General features: G+C 42.0%; 1 protein-coding gene and 1 long non-coding RNA gene across 3 annotated transcripts; both read left to right on the top strand.

The window, feature by feature from the left end:
• The first annotated feature begins 5511 nt into the window (after window positions 1-5511).
• On the top strand, window positions 5512-8217 carry LOC114463777 (uncharacterized). 2 transcript variants are annotated; one of them, XR_003674120.1, is made up of 5 exons: window positions 5512-5553; window positions 6489-6604; window positions 6675-6737; window positions 6837-6993; window positions 7075-8217. It is a non-coding gene; the product is annotated as an uncharacterized LOC114463777 (long non-coding RNA). The 2 variants fall into 2 exon arrangements; XR_003674119.1 differs by having other exon boundaries at window positions 6837-8217.
• An 8343-nt stretch (window positions 8218-16560) lies between these two features.
• Window positions 16561-20156, top strand: glt8d1 (glycosyltransferase 8 domain containing 1). Its single transcript, XM_028446938.1, has 9 exons — window positions 16561-16859; window positions 17814-17912; window positions 18048-18258; window positions 18353-18470; window positions 18551-18635; window positions 18724-18836; window positions 18939-19105; window positions 19228-19340; window positions 19699-20156. Exons 1-9 carry the CDS (start codon window positions 16844-16846, stop codon window positions 19881-19883), a joined length of 1107 nt encoding a protein of 368 aa, XP_028302739.1. The 5' UTR covers window positions 16561-16843; the 3' UTR covers window positions 19884-20156.
• Window positions 20157-20633: the final 477 nt, after the last annotated feature.

Genomic DNA, 20633 nt, shown 5'->3' with positions numbered 1-20633 from the left:
TGCACTCAGTGATCATCTAACTGAGCTTTACATGTTCTGAGAAGTAGAGAAAGCATCAACTCCTAAAACGAATATACACAACATAAGATATAAAATTAAAAAATAACATTGGAAGCGATATTGTAATTTTTCTCTATCACCAAAATAAAAAACTGGATATATCTTGAATCAATCAATCTATCAATCAATCTTTATTTGTATAGCGCCAAATCATAACCAATGGTATCTCAAGGCACTTTACAGTAGAGCAGTCTTAGGGACGGACTCTTCATTTTATGGATACACACATATGCATATATACGTATATACACATACATATGTATCCCACACCCAACATGAATTCATCATGGCGGCAAGGAAAACCTTCTGTTAAGCAGCAGGAACCTTGTGTGGATCCCATTCCTATGATGAACAGCCATCCACGTTATGCTGTGTTGGGTGTGTGCAGAGAAAAGGGTGGAGACAGAGCCGCTGAGTCTCTGTAACTCCACACTGAGGATCCCACGGACCTGCAAGACAAAAGCCAGAAGGAGTACAGGAGCAAACACACAAGGGAAGAAGCAGACATAGAGGGAGTGTTAGAGAGAGGAATGGGACCCTCTCCGGTCCCTCTCTAACCTAAATGACCTCTCTCTTAACGCCCTCTCCAACCTCTCTCCAACCGAGCATGCCAGACCCCCCCCCCGGCAGTCTATGCCTATTGCATCTTAATTATGAGCTATGAGCTGGTTCCTAACTAAAAGTTTTATCAAAGAGGAATGTTTTGAGCCTAACCTTAAAGGTAGAGAGGGTGTCTGCCCCCCGAACCGTGGTTGGTAGATGGTTCCAGAGAAGTGTCGCGGGTCCAGTACAATGACCTCAGTCTTGTCTGAGTTGAGAAGAAGAAAATTTTGGTCCATCCAGGCCCTAATGTCCTTTAGACAGGCCTCAAGTTTAGATAGCTGATTTGTCTCACCTGGCTTCATTGATACATACAGTTGGGTATCATCAGCATAGCAGTGGAAGTTAACAGAGTATTTTCTCATAACATTACCAAGGGGGATCATATAGATACAGAAGAGGATTGGACCTAGCACAGAGCCCTGAGGAACCCCGTAGCTTACTTTAGTGTACACAGAAGACTTATTATTCACGTGTACAAACTGGTACCTATCAGATAGGTAGGACTTAAACCAGTTTAGGGCAGTCCCTGTGATTCCAAGTAATTTCTCTAATCTCTCTAGTAGAATATAGTGATCTATAGTGTCAAAAGCTGCACTAAGATCTAATAAAACCAGCACTGAGAGTCGTCCTTCATCTGAAGCCCAGAGTAGATCATTATTTACTTTAACTAAAGCAGTCTCTGTGCTGTGTTGAGCTCTAAAGCCTGACTGGAAGTCCTCGAACAGGCTGTTGTTTTGAAGAAATTCACAGAGCTGAGCTGCCACAACTTTCTCAAGAATCTTTTAAATAAAAGGAAGATTAGATATAGGCCTGTAGTTTGCTAAAGTGCTGGAATCAAGAGTAGGTTTTTTGAGAAGGGGTTTGATTACAGCTACTTTAAAGGACTGTGGCACGCAGCCTATTGATAGGGATATATTTATTGTCTCCAACAAAGATGGGCAGACTAGGGGAACAACTTCTTTAAACAGCTTAATTGGGATCGGATCTGAAAGGCAGGTCGATGGTTTGGAGGATGAAATAATAGAGTTAAGTTCCTGAAGTCCTATATGTGTGAAACAGTTTAGGTTAGGCCTATTTACATTTAATGGTACAGCAGGCCCAGGTGAAGGCAGGGAGTGGCTAATTTTATCTCTAATCTTGTGAATTTTATCGTTAAAAAATGTCATAAAGTCCTCACAGCTGAGGGCTAGAGGAATCATGGGCTCAATAGAGCTCTGACTTTGTGTTAGCCTGGCTACAGTGCTGAAAAGGTACCTCGGATTATTTTTATTTTCTTCAATTAGTGAGGAGTAGTATGTAGATCGACTATGTCGTAAGGCTGTCATGTATTTACTATGGCTTTCTTGCCAAAGTATTCGTGACTCCTCTGTTTTATTGGAGCGCCACATTCTCTCTAATTTACGGGTTGTTTGTTTGAGTGTGTGAGTTTCAGAGCTAAACCACGGAGCTTTCCTCTGACGTTTAATAGTTTTTTCCCTCAATGGGGCAATTGAGTCCAAGGTGGATTTTAGTAGACTAGCAGAGCTATCGACAAGCAGATCCAGTTGAGAGGGGTTATAATTAATGTCATAGTTATTTATTGGATGGTACACTGAGTGTAAGGCAGCAGGAATGGCCTCTTTAAATTTAGCCACAGCACTGTTGGACAGATTTCTACTCCTAACTATTTTATTGCACAGTGCGAGATCCTCTAGGATAATGTTAAAAGATATTAAAAAGTGATCTGATAGCAGAGGATTTTCAGGGTAGACTTTTAGTTCATTAATATCAAGGCCATATGTTAGAACAAGATCAAGAGTATGATTTAAACGATGAGTAGCTTCATTAATAGTTTGAAAAAAGCCAACTGAGTCTATTAGGGACATAAAGGCTGAGCTCAGGCTATCACTATCTTTGTCCACATGGATATTAAAATCTCCTACTATCAGTATTTTATCAGAACTGAGGACTAAGTTTGATATAAACTCAGAGAATTCTGATAGAAATTCAGAATAAGGGCCTGGAGGACGGTAAATTATCGCAAATAAGACTGGCTGGCAGGTTTTTGATTCGATATGAGATAAATTTAGAACCAGGCTTTCAAAGGAAGTGTAATTGGCCTTTGGTTTAGGATAGATTAGGAGAGAGGAATGATAAATAGCTGCTACACCACCTCCACGGCCTATGTCTCGTGGCATATGAGTATTTAAATGACTGGGAGGAGTGGCTTCATTTAAACTAACATATTCATCTTGATACAGCCATGTTTCAGTTAAACAGAATAAATCAAAGTTATTTTCTGAGATAAGGTCATTTACTAGTAGAGATTTGGATCTCAGTGATCTAATATTTAATAGAGCACATCTAATGGTTTTATGTTTTGGTGTTTCTAGATTTGAGATTTTAATTTTTTTCAGATTTTTATAATTGATAGCTCTTTTATTTGATTTTATGTTAAAATCATTGTGAAATATGGGTCGGGGGACTGACACCGTCTCCATAAAATAATATTCATCACCATCACAACAGTTGTCATGGCGATGAACACAGCTATCACGATAGCAATGGGAGGGAAACTGTCCTAAGGCAAGCGCAGAGGGGCGTGGAGGACTCCCCCTCTGTAACATGGTCTCATTCATGAGATGTCATAAATGTGCCATGTTTTCTGATAGTAGAGATGCTCCCTCCAAAGTAGGATGGATTCCATCTCTTCCTATCAGGTTCGGTTTTCCCCAGAAGGATCTCCAATTATCAATGAAGCCCACCTCGTTTTCTGGACACCACCTCGATAGCCAGCGGTTAAATGATGACATGCGGCTATACATGTCATCACTGGTCAGATTTGGTAAGGGACCAGAGAAAATTACGGAGTCCGACATTGTTTTAGCATAAGCACAAACTGATTCAATGTTCACTTTGGTTGCTTCCGACTGGCGACGTCGGGAGTCATTAGTGCCGACATGGAGGACTATCCTATCAAACTTACGATTACTCTTTGCCAGCAACTTTAGATTTGATTCTATGTCGCCCGCTCTGGCCCCTGGGATGCACCTCACAATGCCCGCTGACTTCGCTAGCTTCACGTTTCTCACTATGGAGTCGCCAATTATCAGAGTTTGTTCCCCGGTGAGTGTGTTGTCCTCACGGAGGGGGGAGAACCTGTTTCAGACGTGAACATGGTGGTGTCCCGAGCGGCTTTTTGACCTTCGACTATGCTTACCACGGACAGTAACCCACTCATTGCTGGCCGGGGGGGAGGCTAAGCTAGAGCTAGCACGGTCCGCACCGGCTAGGTCCTGCTTGCTAGCTTCGGTTTTGGTATCAGGGGTGCGGAACCGCTTCTCCAGATTGTTGATCCTCGCCTCCATATCTAACAGTACGCTACACTTTATGCAACTACCATTGTCCCTAAAGGAGGACGAGGAGTAACTAAACATCTGACACACCGGGCAGGAGAGCGGAGGGGAGGAGAGAGAAGCCATAGGTGCTAAATTTAAGCTAAGCTAAGCTAAGCTAAGGACAAAAGGAAGTTTAAAGGAGATTGCACTGCCTATAAGAGGCGAGATTGCTTTTTACTTAACCTTCGTACGTTTAACTGTACGGTAAAAAATTAAAACAAGTGTTTTCAAGGCTAAAATATCAATGACAACAAGTTTGAATCTCCGTTTATTGCACAGGCCTACCTTCTACAATTGAAGTCACAGCTCTGACACAGTCCTTACTGACAACAATGCAAGTAAAGTAAAAATACATCATAAAAAAGGGCTGCAGCCAACAAATCATTTGATAATCAATTAATCTGTCATCTTTTAAACAATAATGTAAATGATTGTATAAGATGTGGCACCTTGTGCAGTTTTTATGCTTGATCTTATTTAATATTTAACAGATTTACATTTATGTTGTGGTTGGACAAGCACCTCAAATATATTGGCATTAAAACATAGCGACAAAATGCAAATAAAAAACAAATGAAACAAAACGTTATATTTTTTTGATTTTCACTTTCTCTTTCTCTCTTTATTGTTGAACTTTGGGAAACTTTTGGAGCGATTGCAAAATATCAGTGTAAATGGAAACCGAACCTGGAGCTTTTCATATGTGAAGGCAGTCTTAAATATTTGCCACATGTGCTGGCTGAGGAAGAATTTACTGTGATAATATTCAGTAGTACACAGTCAAATCAGGACAAAAAAAACATTAAAGTAATAGATGAGCCATGGACGACTGAAATACAACTGACACAGAGTCATCTATCTAAAAAGCAAGGAACGTGTGTGTGCGTGCATGTGTGTGTGTGGAGTCTATCTAAAAAGCAAGGAACGTCTGTGTGTGCGTGCATGTGTGAGTGTGGAGCAAATGTTTTCCCTGACGCGGTACAAGTCTGACCTGAAACCCGGGCAACGGGTTCCAAATACCCCAAGTGTGTGAATCTGTTATTTTGGAGTAATTTGGTCATTTCAAAATGTTTATTTTAATTTTATTTCACTTCTGGACGGCCCTGAAATGAAACCTATTCAACTTTTGACCTCAGGGTGTGAGGGGGCGCTAGCGCACCATCTATATCTATTTCACTGCACAGCTCCTCACCCAAGCAAGAGTCACGTGTGCGGCCAGAGCCAATCGCTGCGCACACAGCCAAGCAGACGTGGACTGTAAACACACGAGTGAGAGACAAGATGATAGTTTAGACCGAAACACGGGAGCTCTCTGAATAGATCATTTGAAACCGTCAGCCACTGGTGAGTCTTTTGCAGACAAGTTTATAACTTTCCGTGTTATTGTTATTGTTAACGCGCTGTTTCACTAGAGTCAGTATTGAACTCAACCCATTCAATACTCCATCTGGAAAACTGCAGATTCTGTGTGGTGCCGTGCATGGAAGCTAAGCTCTGACCACTCAGTTGGAAGGTAAAAAATTATTTTAGTTTTTTTTTTTAAAAAGACAGCCGAATTGTAGATAATAATTTAATTTACTTACTCACTCATGTAGTTTGGAACTTTACGTTTTGTTTTGCGCAGTTTGGTTGTTTTTCTGATTGGCGCTACAATCACTATGGAGTTTGGTTATCAGCGTCTCAAACATTTCACGGAACACACACAAACGGTAATTATTTATTTATTTATTTAAATATACTAATACTAAATGAGTATGAGTTGTGTAAAACACAACAAATGCACTAAAAGACAACTGAAAGAAGAAAAATTACGCGACTCCAAAAAACATACATTACAGAAAAATACAACAAAAATATGAAAATGCCTTAAAATACATGAAATTAAATATTTATACTCAAAAAACATAAAACTAAATATTTACACACAAAATGACTCCAGAATCACACTACAATGGCAACAAAACAATAATTTTACAAAAAATGCACAAAAACAGAAAGATACAAAAATACACATGACTCCAAAAAACATACATTACAAAAAATTTTAAAAAAAAACAGCAAACATTTATGCACAAAAAGACAACAGAAAGATACACAAATACACCAAAAAACATACGTTACAGAAAAATACACCAAACAAAAAAATATAAAAGTGATGATGAAATCATGCACATGTCCCTAGAATTAAACCAAGAAAATTGCACCCGCAAATATACCCTTTATGCTCCCACATCAATGCATACTTCCAACGGGCACTGTACTAATAGTAATTAAAAACATAGCGTAAGGGGTTAATTTGTTGATCACACTGTGTTCTTCAATTTAAACGTACACACATTTTCCATTATGGTTAGAGTTAATATATACAACATCTATTCTGCCTTGTGACCTCAGTAGACTAACAGTTATTTATCTACACTATTAAAATAAAAGTGTGTTTTTTCTCAGCTGGCATTCCTGGCCATAGCCAGTGCTCAGTCAGAACAATTCAAACGCATTGAGGAGCTGATGGAATTGAAGCAAAGACAAGAAAACCAGATGATGAGAGACTTAAGGGACAGAGAGTGAGTCTGCAACATCCACTGGAACATGATTCAATTTTGGTACTATTCATAACTTTTGGTTTTACATCAGAGGACAAAGGAGAGCATGGGCCATCAGGAACAGTTAAAGGAAGCTCATCGACACAGAATAAAGGTTTGTTTACCATCCCACAGCCTCAGAAACACATTCACATTCAAAGTATCTGTAACTTTACCAAAGATACAGTCAATGTCTGATCCTTTATTTAAGCAGATTTATGACTTTAAATCTGATTTCACCACCAACTCTTTACTTTACTGGAGCTGTAAATGCTCAGGAGAAAAAGAAGCACTGAGGAGGAGCAGCACAGGACGCAGGTCGCTCTGCAAGATCAGAAAAAGCTGCTGAATCATCAAAAGAGAGAGAAATGGTTTGAGTCACCAATGGTTTGTCTCAGTGTTACTTTATGTTGTATTGTGCACACCATCATATCAATGATATGTTTATGTAGGGCTAAAGAACAGTGCAGAAGAAAGCACCCTGAAATGGTTCTGAGACCTGCAGATGTCAGCTACTCAGTGTGTTCAGTCCTTTGAGCAGTTCGGTTCTTCTTGTGATAAACAGGTGGGACACAAACAATGTTTAGAAATGAACATAAAACCTTTTAAACCACAGAGGGATATATAACCGGCTCATTCATAGCCTGAACTTTGGGTCCAAGCCTATTTGGTTGTCCAAAAAAACTCCATAAAATATGTTAACTTTGATAGGTATGAAAATGTAGAGCAAGTTTATTTGCAGAGTTCCGATTCCCACAGATCCTTAAGACAAAAGGCATTATTCATAAATCTAAGGCCTTAATTGTCATTAAAATGTCTTAAATCAATGTTTTAAAAGTTTAAAATTTTAACACACGATTATGATTTTATGAAAATTATAATTTACCTTAACCGGCAATCACAACAGCGGAACAAACTACAAAAAAGTGATGTGGTTGCAGTGGGATATTTGTGCAGATGAGCGTCGTGTTTGTAGCAACTTTCAACTGATGTGTATTAAAGCATTTAACATGTGATATTAAAGATTTATAGTCCTTTTTTTAAATAAAGAATTGATTCCAGCAAGGTGCATATGAGTAAACTATAGGTTAAACAAGATGCCCTGTTCAAGCACTAACCCCATGTGTAATTCCACAAGAATTTGGGTGTTATGGTAAGGATGGGAAAACAGGCATTCAGACTCTGTCTGCAAAGTTCCTAGCTAGAAATACCCTATTTTGACATTAATGGGAGGTGTATGTCTTTTGGGGCAATGAGAATGTTGACCCAGGCTAGTTACTTGTGATTTTGAGGCCTGGGAAGACATAGAATGATTCCAGATGTAATACTTGTTTTCCACAAGTCTGTGTATTACTGTGCCTGTTTTTTCCTTTTCATCATACCCAGAACTGAGTTGACTCTTGAAATGGTGATGAGCTAATGTTAAAGAAATACCCCAAAGATATATACGTTCGCTTTCCTGCTTCGAGCTCAGAGTTTTGCAATGATCCGGCCAGCATGCTCTCAGCAGGTTTCAGTCTTTGTTACTTGATTAGGCCTTTTGATTTTATTAATAAACTGCGTATTATTTACAAGTCACTGGTCCCGAAGGCTTTTTCCACACCACCCTTTATTTTGTCATCACTATCCACGCCACAAGAAACAACACAACAACATAGAGAAATGTAAATTTAACAAAAATTGCCTGTCCAACAAAGATTTCTTAATGGTTTTGTTTTCTGGAATGTTTATTGTTTCGGAGATTTCTGACTATTTTTGTAGTCATCTTGTGTGTTTTGAGTGATTTAGATTATTTTAGTCTATTTTTGTTTTGTGTATTTTACTGTCATTTTGTTTGTTTACTTTGGGGGGCCGCCAGTTGCACGTCTGCCTTAGACACCGGGGAAAAAATTTACCTCAACCCTATGTAATTAATGTGGCATTTCAAACTGCATTAAAAAGTCTTGAATTTAATTTTACTGAAACTGTGGGCAACCTCGTGAACTGCCACCTTAACGTGGTGGGGTTGTTTGAGTGCCCGAATGATCCAAGGAGCTATGCTGTCTGGAGCATTATGCCCCTGGTAGGGTCTCCCATGTCAAACAGGTCCTTGTTGGCGGGTCAGACTAAGCGCAGTTCAGAAGACCCTCTATGGACATTATGAAAACAAGGACCGTGACGTGGACCGGGAGAGGCGGCGGGCTGGGGTGGGCTTTGCTTATTGCCCCCCAGCTCAGCCGCCACGTGTTGCAGTTTACCCCAGTGAACAAGAGGGTCGCATCCCTACGCCTTCGGGTTGGGGACAGGTCTCTCATCGTTGTCTCGGCCTACACAGAGTACCCGGCCTTCTTGGAGTTCCTGGGAAGGGTACTAGACGGTGTCTCGACTGGGGACTCCATTGTTCTACTGGGGGACTTCAACGCCCACGTGGGCCGCGACAGTGAGACCTGGACAGGGGTGATTGGGAAGAACGGCCTCCCCAATCTGAACCCGAGTGGTGTTTTGTTATTGGACTTCTGTGCCAATTACAGTTTGTCCATAACGAACACCATGTTCGAGCACAAGGGTGTCCATAAGTGCATAAGGCCGGAGGTCGATGATCGACTTTGTAGTTGTATCATCTGATCTCCGGCCGCGTGTCTCGGACACTCGGGTGAAGAGAGGGGCTGAGCTGTCAACCAATCACCACCTGGTGGTGAGCTGGATCCGCTGGCAGGGGAGGAAGCAGGTCAGACCTGGCAGGCCCAAACGTGTGGTGAGGGTCTGTTGGGAACGTCTGGTGGATCCCTCTGTCAGTGGGGTCTTCAACTCCCACCTCCGGATGAGCTTCTCTCAGATCTCGAGGGAGGTGGGAGACATGGAGTCCGAGTGGACCATGTTCTCCTTCTCCATCGTCAATGCAGCCGTTCGCAGCTGTGGCCATAAAGTCTCTGGTGCCTGTCGCGGCGGCAATCCCCAAACCCGGTGGTGGCACCCGGAAGTAAGGGATGCCGTCAAGCTGAAGAAGGAGACCTACCTGGCCTTTATGGCTAGTAGGACTCCGGAGGCAGCCGAGAGGTACCGGCAGGCCAAGCGTGCTGCAGCCCGTGCGGTCGCAGAGGCAAATAGTCGGGTTTGGGAGGAGTTCGGAGAAGCCATGGAGGAGGACTATCGGTTGGCCTCAAAGAGATTCTGGCAAACTGTTCGGCGCCTCAGGAAGGGAAAGCAGTGCTTCACCAACACTGTTTACAGTGCAGGGGGGGAGCTGCTGACCTCAACTGGGGATGTTGTCGGGCGGTGGAAGGAGTACTTCGAGGGTCTCCTCAATCCCACTGCCACATTTTCCGATGAGGAAGCAGAGGCTGGGGATTCAGAGGCGGACTCGCCTATCACCCGGGCTGAAGTCACCGAGGTGGTTGGAAAGCTCCTCTGACTTGAGGTACTCATTCGTCCTGAGTACCTCAAGTCTCTGGATGTTGTAGGACTGTCTTGGTTGACACGTCTCTGCAACATCGTGTGGCAGTTGGGGACAGTGCCTCTGGATTGGCAGACCGGGGTGGTGGTCCCTCTCTTTAAGAAGGGGGATCGGAGGGTGTGCTCCAACTACACTCCTCAGCCTCCCCGGCAAGGTCTACTCCAGGGTGCTGGAGAGGAGGATCCGGCCGATAGTCGAACCTCGGATTCAGGAGGAACAATGCGGTTTTCGTCCCGGTCGCGGCACACTGGACCAGCTCTATACCCTTCATCGGGTGCTTGAGGTTTCGTGGGAGTTCGCCCAACCAGTCCTTGTGCTTTGTGGATCTGGAGAAGGCGTTCGACTGTGTCCCTCGTGGTGCCCTGTGGGGGGTGCTCCGGGAGTATGGGGTCCGGGGCCCTTTGCTAAGGGCTGTCCGTTCCCTGTATGACCGCAGCAGGAGCCTGGTTCGCATTGCCGACAGTAAGTCAGACCTGTTCCCAGTGCATGTTGGTCTCCGCCAGGGCTGCCTTTTTGTCACCGGTTCTGTTCATTACTTTTATGGACAGAATTTCTCGGTGCAGCCAGGGACCGGAGGGGGTCCGATTTGGGAACCTCAGGATTACTCTGCTGTTTGCAGATGATGTTCTGTTGGCTTCCTCAAATCAGGACCTTCAGCGTGCACTGGGGCGGTTTGCAGCCGAGTGTGAAGAGGCCAGGATGAGGATCAGCACCTCAAAATCTGAGGCCATAGTTCTCCACCGGAAAAAGGTGGCTTCCCCTCTCTGGGTCAGTGGAGAGTCCTTGCCTCAAGTGAAGGAGTTCAAGTATCTCTAGGTCTTGTTCACGAGTGAGGGTCGGATGGAGCGTGAGATCGATAGACGGATCTGTGCGGCGTCAGCAGTGATGCGGCCGCTGTATCGGACTGTTGTGGTGAAGAGGGAGCTGAGTCGGGGGGCAAAGCTCTCGATTTACCGATCGATCTACGTTCCTACCCTCACCTATGGTCATGAGATTTGGGTAATGACCGAAAGGACAAGATCGCGGATACAGGCGGCCGAAATGAGTTTCCTTAGCAGGGTGGCTGGGCGCACCCTTCGAGATAGGGTGAGAAGCTCAGTCACTCGGGAGGAGCTCGGAGTAAGTAAGTAAAGTTTATTTATATAGCGCTTTTTTCAGACCAGGGTCACGAAGTGCTTCACAATTTACAGTTTAAAAAGGGCACAATGCATATAAAAGTCCACTACAATGATGCTACAATGTATAAAAGAGTCCATTCACAAACAGGAGTGTGTCAAGAAAGCCTCCATAAAAAAGTGAGTCTTTAGATGACTTTTAAAAACATCCACAGAGTCCAGCATCCGCAGAGTGTGTGGAAGAGCATTCCAGAGACGAGGAGCTACCGCCTTAAAAGAGTGATCACCTCGTGTTTTAAAGCGGGTGCGGGGGACCATCAGCAGGTTTTGAGAAGAAGACCTCAAGCTCCTGTTTGAAACATAGGGCTGGATCAGACCCTCAATGTATTCAGGCGCCTGGCCATGAAGGGCCCTGAAAGTCAGCACAAGGATTTTAAAATTCATCCTGTAGATGACAGGGAGCCAATGTAGAGTTTTTAAAATAGGAGTGATATGGGCTCTCCTACAGGTACGGGTCAGGAGGCGTGCAGCAGAGTTCTGGACCACTTGAAGACGAGCCAGATCCTTTTTGCTAAGGCATGTAAACAGACTGTTACAATAGTCCAACCGTGAGGAAACAAACTCGTGGATGACCATCTCAAGCTCAGGACTAGAGACTATGTGTCTCAGCTTTGAGATGTTTCTCAGGTGGAAGAAACAGTTCCTGATGAGCTGCTTAGAGTGACGTTCTAGGGACATCCCTTCATCAAAAATTACTCGAAGGTTCCTTATAGAACTTTTAACAGTGCTACTTAGGGCGCCAAGGTGCTGTTTGATAAGAGGAGCAATAATGTCCGGGGCAACGACTAGGGTTTCCGTTTTACTGGAGTTCAGTTGGAGGCTATTTTCATTCAGCCATTGTTTTACCTTTACCAGACAGTTTGTGAGGGAAAGCACGTTTTGGGGTTCGGAGGGCTTAAAACTGCAGTACAGCTGGAGATCATCTGCATATAGGTGATAGGAGACATCAGGGCACTGCTGGATCAGCTCACCGAGAGGGAGTAAATAAATCAGGAACAAAAGAGGCCCAAGGACCGAGCCCTGAGGTACACCCCACTTTAAATCCGCAGTTTCTGACGTTTCGTTGTTGTAGTACACAGAGAATGTTCTACCGGTCAGGTACGATCTGAACCACTCCAACACAGGGCCCGACAAGCCAACCACATCCCGCAGTCTGCCAGTCGCTGCTCCTTCACGTCAACTGGGGCACAGTCTGCTCCTGGTGGCTCCACTCTGGCCTGCTATGCACTGGCTGGCGGAGATTTACCGGCTGCTGTGCGCTCCTTCCTGGCATCTCCTGCTGCGGAGGGACCTGCTGTTGCAGGCAGAGGGCAGGGTGTTTCATCCTCACACAGAGCGCCTGACGCTATGGGTCTGGCCCCTGAATGGTGCAGTTTGTCAGCTATTGGGCTCTCACAGTGTGTGATTTCCACATTTCAGTGCACTAGATTCTCCTCCACTAGGTCTCTGTACAACTGCAAGTGGAGGGTGTTTGAGGAATGGTGTCGTCGGGTGGGACACGTTCCTTTTCTGATTTACAAACGGAGGGCTTTTTCTTCGGTGAAAGTATATCTGGCAGCTATCGCTGCCTGCCATGTGGGCTTTGGGGATTAAACAGCACGCAGGCTCTTTCCTGTGTCCAGGCCACTGGCGCCGCCGTGGGATTTGGCTGTGGTACTGGAGGGACTTAAGCACCCACCATTTGAGCTGTTGGGACGCTCAAACTTGAAGTTTGTGTCCCTAAAGTTGGTGTTGCTGCTGGCTTTGGCCAAATGTGTCAATGACATCCCTGCACTATCAGTGCGCCCGTCATAAGCTCAATTCTTCCCTGGCGACCCAAGGATGGTGCTGAAGCCCAACCCGGCATTTGTGCCGAAGGTATTGGGCTTGTGTTCTCCTATTGATGTTATGGCTTTCTCTGCCGAACAGGGTGAGCAGAGGCCTCACCTGTTTTGTCCTGTACATGCTGTCCGTGCGTAAATGGATTTGACAGTGGGCTTCAGGAGGAGCAATCAGCTCTTCTTCTCCTGGCCACCGTCCCATAGGGGAAGGCCTGTTACGAAGCAACGCCTGTCACATTGGGTGGTGGAGGCGATTGCTTTGGCTTAAGGCTGTGATACACTGCAATTTTTCAATTGTTGTACTCAGCTCCAGCTCAAACTGTGCAACTCATGTGCAGAGCCCGAATGTGCGCAGCTCATGATGTATGTTCTCACACTGTACGGACCGACACGACACATCGAGGTCTCGTTTCCAGAAATGCAACGTACAAATTAGAAGAAGAACTCACAAAACAGACGAAGACGAAAAACCCGGAAGTGAAGAGACACTCGCAAATCTCAGCAAAAAGAGCTTTAAAAAAAGTCAAAACAGCAATGTGATGACCAGGAGCTGGCTGACTGAATGTTTCCGCTCCGTGTGTGGCACGGGTGGTTCTCCTGTCCTAATTGGAGCAGGGCTTGCCCTTTAGGCTGGTGTGGCAAGCTTGTCTGCAATAAGGGAGCTACCACATCGCAGCGCTTGTTTAAATACGACAAATCAATGCTTATTTTTGCTTTAAGGTTTGTTGTATTTTCTACACTGTGAATTTCCCTCATATAATGCAAAGATGAGAAAGCTCCCTAATTAGATCAATTACAGGCAAAACTGCTTTGAATCCCAACACAGAGGAGGCCACAGACATTGTTTCAATTCAATTGCACACAACTCCTCATCAGCAGCCTTTTTTTGGCAGGTTTCGCAATGAAACCTGCCAAAAAAGATAAGATAATTTACTTTGCAATTGTAATTGCTAGGTGTGTCTCTGTGTCCCATCCCCCCAGATTTGTTGGTTATTGTTTTACAGACTGACCATTTGTTGCTGTGTTCGGCCATGATCTTCTCTGTGCCTATGCTCCGGTTAATATTATGATATTCATATGTATATATTTTTGTATGCCAAGCTCGTTTGGGAGCCCTGATGCACCTTATTTGTTAATTTTCAATATTTTTTTTCTGTTCTTTGCTTCTGAAAAAGCAAGAAGCAACGGTAGTAGAAAAAAAATGTTGTAATAGCTATTTTCAATTCCTTACTATTATATATTTTTTTTAATTTTTGTTAAAGCCAGGGTGGGCGATTTCTTCCAGATACACTTGTCAAGGTTTTGGTTGAAATTTTCTTTATGTCCTGACAGAAATTAAGATCTTATGTGCTCTGAAAAAGGAACTATCAACTGTCACAGCTGTAAACCTAAAATACTGTAACTTTGAGCAATGGAAAAAAAACGAACCACTTTTTTTTAACCAATCACGTTTCCCTGTCTCCCTGGTTGTTCTCGACCCCTAGCATGCACAAGCTCACGCTGAAAGCACGTCACCGCTGACAGAATTTTTGGTCACGTTTTTTAACATATATGATGGTAAAGTTTATTGTTTATTTACTGCTGAATGAGACATGACACAACAAAGTTTCTACACAATACAAGCGATGAGCTGAGGTCTGCTCCTATGCGTGTGCATGTGAGTGAGACGGAGCACAGAGGGGAGGGGCGAGGGGGGTAAAGGCGGAGCCATCAGGGAGGCTACATTTAAAATCATGCTAGGTTTTGAAAATCACCTACCCTACCTTTAATATGTATACATATAGTATGATTTTGTTTTGTTTGTTTTTTCTTGTTCCTCATTGAACACGCACTGACTGAAGTTGAGATTACTATCCTTGTCGTGAGTTTGTATTTTTGAAAAATGTTCATTATAAAAATAAAAAAATTGTCTTGTTTTGTAACTGAAATATCCCCAACATACAGCTTTTATTTACAGAGTTTCACTCCAATTGGCCTATCTGGACTGACCTCAATAGTTAGTGCTTCAAAACCAACAACCTGTCTTTTAGATCCAATCCCAACGCCACTAATATGGTTAACTGGATTAACACATCTCTATTAACAGGTTATGTGCCACAGGCTTTTAAAACCACTGAAATGAAACATCTGCGTAATAAACCTACCCTTGATCCAAGTGACTTGTCCAATATCCAATCTTCCTTTTGTTTCTAAAATTCTTGAAAAAGTCATCGCAGGTCAACTATGTGATCACCTACTTAGGAACAATATATACGAGAGCTTTCAGTCTAGCTTTAGAGCCCATCACAGCAAAGAGACCGCCTTGGTAAAAGTAACCAATGATCTCCTCTTAGCCGCAGACAGAGGGTTGGTCTCAGTTCTGGTGCTCTTAGATCTCAATGGAGCCTTCGATACAGTGGATCATCATTTATTGCTGCAGAGACTGGAAAGTGTTTTTGGGATTAAAGAAACAGTGCTGAGTTTGTTTAAATCCTGCTTATCAGCCAGAATCAACTTTGTTCATGTTAATAATCTCTCCTCAGCGCATGCCAGAGTTAATCATGAAGGTCCACAAGGTTCAGTTTTGGGGCCAATACTCTTTACATTATACGTGCTTGCACTAGGTAACGTTATCAGAGAACATGATGTAAATTTCCATTGCTATGCAAATGATACACAGCTCTATTTCTCAATGAAATCAGATGAAACTCATCAGTTATTAAAGCTCCAGGCCTATCTTTTAACCAAAAAAAAAAAAAAATAAAAAAAAACTGCACCTAGAGTAAAAGACCCCTGGCCTCATATACTTGTTCATAATAAAACAGGTAATGTTTTCGGCCTCCAGGGGAGCGACATCATCTTTTATTTTGAAAACACTATTCCAAAAGCGCTTTCCCTCTTAATACAGACTCTAATCAGTGCTGACAAAATATCATATACAAAAAACAAAATGGGCACAGACAAAACCAAACGGACATCATTTTTGAAAACAAGTTACATCAATTCTTCAATACTTTAAAATATGTTAAAAACAAAAAAAAAAATCTGTTAAACTGTACCATTTATTCTGCAAACATTTGAAACCTGAAGGTTTTCCTGCTGTCTTTTTTTCTCAGTTGTCTCGTTTTCTTAGTTCTCTTTCCTTTTATTAATGGTTATCGTGTGTTATCTTTTGCTGTAATGTAAACTGTTGTAATGACTAATTTCCCTTCAATAAAAAAAGAAAAAAAAGGTCCTAGTAGGTTTCTAATGCGCCGGTGCACAGACTGGAGGACTATTGGCCACAACGACACGTGTAAAGAGTCCGTTTGTTGCTCAGTTATCCTACGTATTTGCCTGTTTAATAACACTGTTTTTTTTGTTAGTTTATATTCATACTTTTATGTGTCACTTAAACAGATTTATTTTATTTAAATTATAGTATTCATATGTACCAATTATGTTTCTCTTAATATTTATTTGAAGCTAAAGTACCCGTTTAGCACAATGTTACAATCAGGCACACATTAGTCCTCCATTTTAACACGAAAATGGCTTAAAAAAACTTGTTGATGTTGAGTTGGCATTTTGGCTCCAGACATGAAGCATCTTGTTTGGGAGCTTAAAAACTGATAATTAATCATCTTTAAACACAGCGATCCAATGAATGACCTCGTTTGCATGGCGAGCTGGTCTAATGTGACGTTTAGGCCGCCACGCAAGTTTTAGGATTCACTTGCCTGCTGACTCAGCGTGGGCTCTTCAGCCATTAACTTATATCATTTTAAACTCTCTTTTAATTTTTATTGGATGTGCGAGAAGGACATTGGAGAACATGACACTGAGGAGAGGTAGGTTAATGCGAATAAATCGGTCTCTGATAAGCATTTAGCATTAGCCTTTGTTTCCAGACCAAACAATGAGACCATCAAAGCTGTTTTATTTATTTCAACCTACGTGCACAGTTCTACAATTACTTTCCGATGTTCAGTACCTTCAAACAACTGTGTAAATTAAGAGCTCCGTGAATGCTTTTGTTAAATCAAATTTTAATAGTTTTTGGGAAGTCAATGCACAACATACAGCCCGCAGTCAGAAACTGCTAACCAAAAACACTTTAAATAGACAATAGATTGGGACAATACACTACGTTTACGATACGTTAGACGATAATGGGCTCACCATAACAATACATCATATTTGACCCTAAAATGTTGGAGGGAAATAAAGTTTTTATTTGACTTTAACTCAGGGCATACCTAATATGCATATTAACTTTTCAACTCAACAGGAATAAAAAGTAAAATAATGAAAACTAACCATAACAATATGGTGTCATGTAGGTTGTGATTTATTTATTTAGTTTTTTAATCTGATGTTAACATTGTGATGTCTTACGATATATTGTAGCACCATCAAAAAACGCACACTTCCCTTTTTTCGAGGCAGTGTGCTGGATCAAAAAGGTCTAAAGATGCTAAGAAAAAAGGTCCACACAACTGCGTGGTTAGCTCCCAATTTCAGTGTGGTGTAAATTAAAAGCTAACCACACAGTTGTGCGGACCTTTTTTCTTAGCATTTTACGATATATTGTCCCACCTTAAATAGACATGATGTGTAAGCAACAGATCGTAATGTGAAGGTGTGGTGAACAGTTAAACAGGACTTTGCAGTCAAAGATCGTCCTATTAATTGATTGCATGACCTTAGAGTCCTGATCATTCACAGTCTTTTGTTATTCATTCAAAATAAATACTGCTCACTACTGCACTTTAGCACACAAAACATTTGACTTTGTCTTTCAGTTAATGTGATCATCCTCGTGCTGCTGGCTGTTGCCTTTCTGATTATTGTTCAGCGAAATCTCCTCAATCTCAATGATTTATTACATAAAGATAACCCAGGTACAGTCTGTTCATATCTGTTCTGGTGTTTGTGCTCTTATAGGGTGCATGGACACACTGCAGTAGCTTCACACATTTTATGCCAAAGCAGCAAAGCATAATTTTCTTTAACCTGTGTGTTAAATCCACTTTCAGACGTTGAGGGGATCCTTCCCTTTGAGTCTGAGTTGTCCCCAGACTTAAGGCTGCATTTGGCGAGACAAGGAGAGGAGATCCCTATAATCATCACTGCTGCTGAGGAGAGACTTGGAGCTGTAATTGCTGCCATCAACAGCGCCTACCAGAACAGTAAAGCTAATGTGGTATTCACCATCGTCACCTTGAATGAAACAGTCGATCACCTCAAGTAAGACTCAAAATCCAAATTATTAATGAACAATACTGACACAGATGGGTATTTTGTGTAACCGGTCATGTTTATTTGGGTTTTGTATTAACAGATATTGGTTGGGCAACTCAAAGTTAAAAAATATTAAGCATAAAATAGTTGTCTTTAATCCTGAGATCCTCAGTGGGAAGACAGCAGGAGATCCTGAGATTGCAAAGATAATGAAACCAGTAAGACAAATTAATGCGACTCACTCTGTAAAAATGTTGTGGTTTATCATCACAGCTTGTTTTTTTGCTGTTTTTTCCAGTTAACTTTTGCACGATTTTATCTGCCTGCATACATACCAGAGGCAGAGAAGGTCATCTATCTGGATGATGATGTCATTGTGCAAGGCAAGAGCAAATCGTCACAAGATAAACTTTGTCAGAGATTCTTTTGAAGTAATGTAATGAGTTTTCTATGCGTTCTGGTAAATCTCAGGGGATATTCAGGATCTTTATGACATTAGCATCAAACCTGGGCACGCAGCAGCATTCTCAGACGATTGTGACTCTGCATCTGTAAAGGGCATCGTTCGAGGAGCTGGAAATCAGGTCTGTTAATCAAAACAACAGATGTGCATCTTCCTTCGGAAAGCTACCAAAGCCTGATTATGTCTGACTTGATTAAAAAAAAACAAAAAAACTTTTCAACAGAACAACTATATTGGATTTCTGGATTTTAAGAAGGGAGCCATTAAGAAGCTGGGAATGAAGACCAACACTTGCTCCTTTAACCCAGGGGTGATGATCGCTAACCTGACTGAATGGAAGAACCAAAATGTCACGCAGCAGTTGGAGCACTGGATGGAACTCAACGCCAAGTAAGTTACACTCACCAGTGACTGGTTCTGCCTGATTCAGACCACAGCACAAGACTTCTGAATAGACATCTCATGTTCAAGTTAGAACTGTTCATTTTAATGAATGTAATTTTTCCCACCAGAGAAGATTTGTACAGTAAAACACTTGCAGAAAGCATCACAACTCCTCCACTACTCATTGTTTTCTACAAACGTCACTCTACTATTGACCCAATGTGGCACGTCCGACATCTCGGTGAGTTTCAATTTAGTAGCATTTATTTCCAACACTTCCCGCTTCTCTGTCAATGTCTTGTTAAATCAAGTATGTATTTATGTAGGTTATTGAGGCATATTTTTTCCATTTGTTCTAATAAAACCCCAATGATGGATTAAAGAAAACAAATCAGACGTTTTGTTCCACTGCATATTTCCTAATTTTGAGATATTCTCATCTCATACAGTTTATAGATAAATGTCAAGTGCTTCCAGAATTTAAAATTAAGTAGTTTCATAAATTATAATGTATTGTACTTCATCCTGTACACTTGTTACATAAATCAAATGCATTAAAAACTAAACTTCATGTCTTTTCTATGAAAATGTTTTTTCAGGCAGCACAGGTGCTGGAAACCGTTACTCACCTCAGTTCATAAAGGCTGCCAAACTCCTCCATTGGAACGGACATTATAAGCCCTGGGGAAGGGCATCTTCTTTTTCAAATGAGTGGGACAAATGGTATATTCCTGACCCTACTGGGAAATTTAATCCTGTGCGAAAGCATGCAGGTGACAGCTAGTGACTCAGGACTAAAGGCCTTCTCATTGTCCATCCATCATTCACAGACCTGGGAGCTCATGTACAAAAATGTGCGTACGCCCAAAAAAGTGCGTACGTCAAATTCCACAGCAAAATCCTGATGTTCAGAAACTGGAGTGAGTGTGGAAACATGCAGTCTTTTCACGTCAAGTCCTGAGGTGGTGTATGTACGCTTCTACAGTTGATGCTTTAAATTCTAAGGATTTATTTGGTACACTACCAAAATAAACAATACATTAACACAAACTTCTGAGCTGCTGTTGACATGTATTATTTACACATTTTTTGTGAGTTAATTTTTTAAATGTTTTTTTCTGTCTGAGTCATCCATTTATTGTTCACTATCTGTCAAAGCTCTGTGAGCTGGGATCTCCGGCAGATCATCTGAATTCTGAGTAAACAGACACGTTTGAACACTAATGCTTTCAGTCCAGCCATCATTAGCAGCCACACAAACACTCCAGACTGGTGTGCGCACGTTTGTGTCACAGGGGAATGTGTGGGGTGGGCGATTGACGTACTGGTTAAAAGATTTTACTTCTAGATGCTTTAACACCTAAGCATCACATTTCCCTGTTACACGCTCAGATGGAGACAAACATTAAGCTTGATGTGCACGATTAGAACATTTTGTGGTTAGTCGTATATATCATTTTCTGTCTCTTAATCTGAATCCACCTTATTAACATACCCAGTCAAACATTTAGTGAATTGTGTGGTTATTAAAGTA

Source organism: Gouania willdenowi, chromosome 5 (genome assembly GCF_900634775.1).
Source record: "Gouania willdenowi chromosome 5, fGouWil2.1, whole genome shotgun sequence".
Lineage (NCBI taxonomy): Eukaryota > Metazoa > Chordata > Actinopteri > Blenniiformes > Gobiesocidae > Gouania > Gouania willdenowi.
Note: the sequence above shows the minus strand (reverse complement) of the source record. Positions and strands in the feature narration are given on the sequence as shown.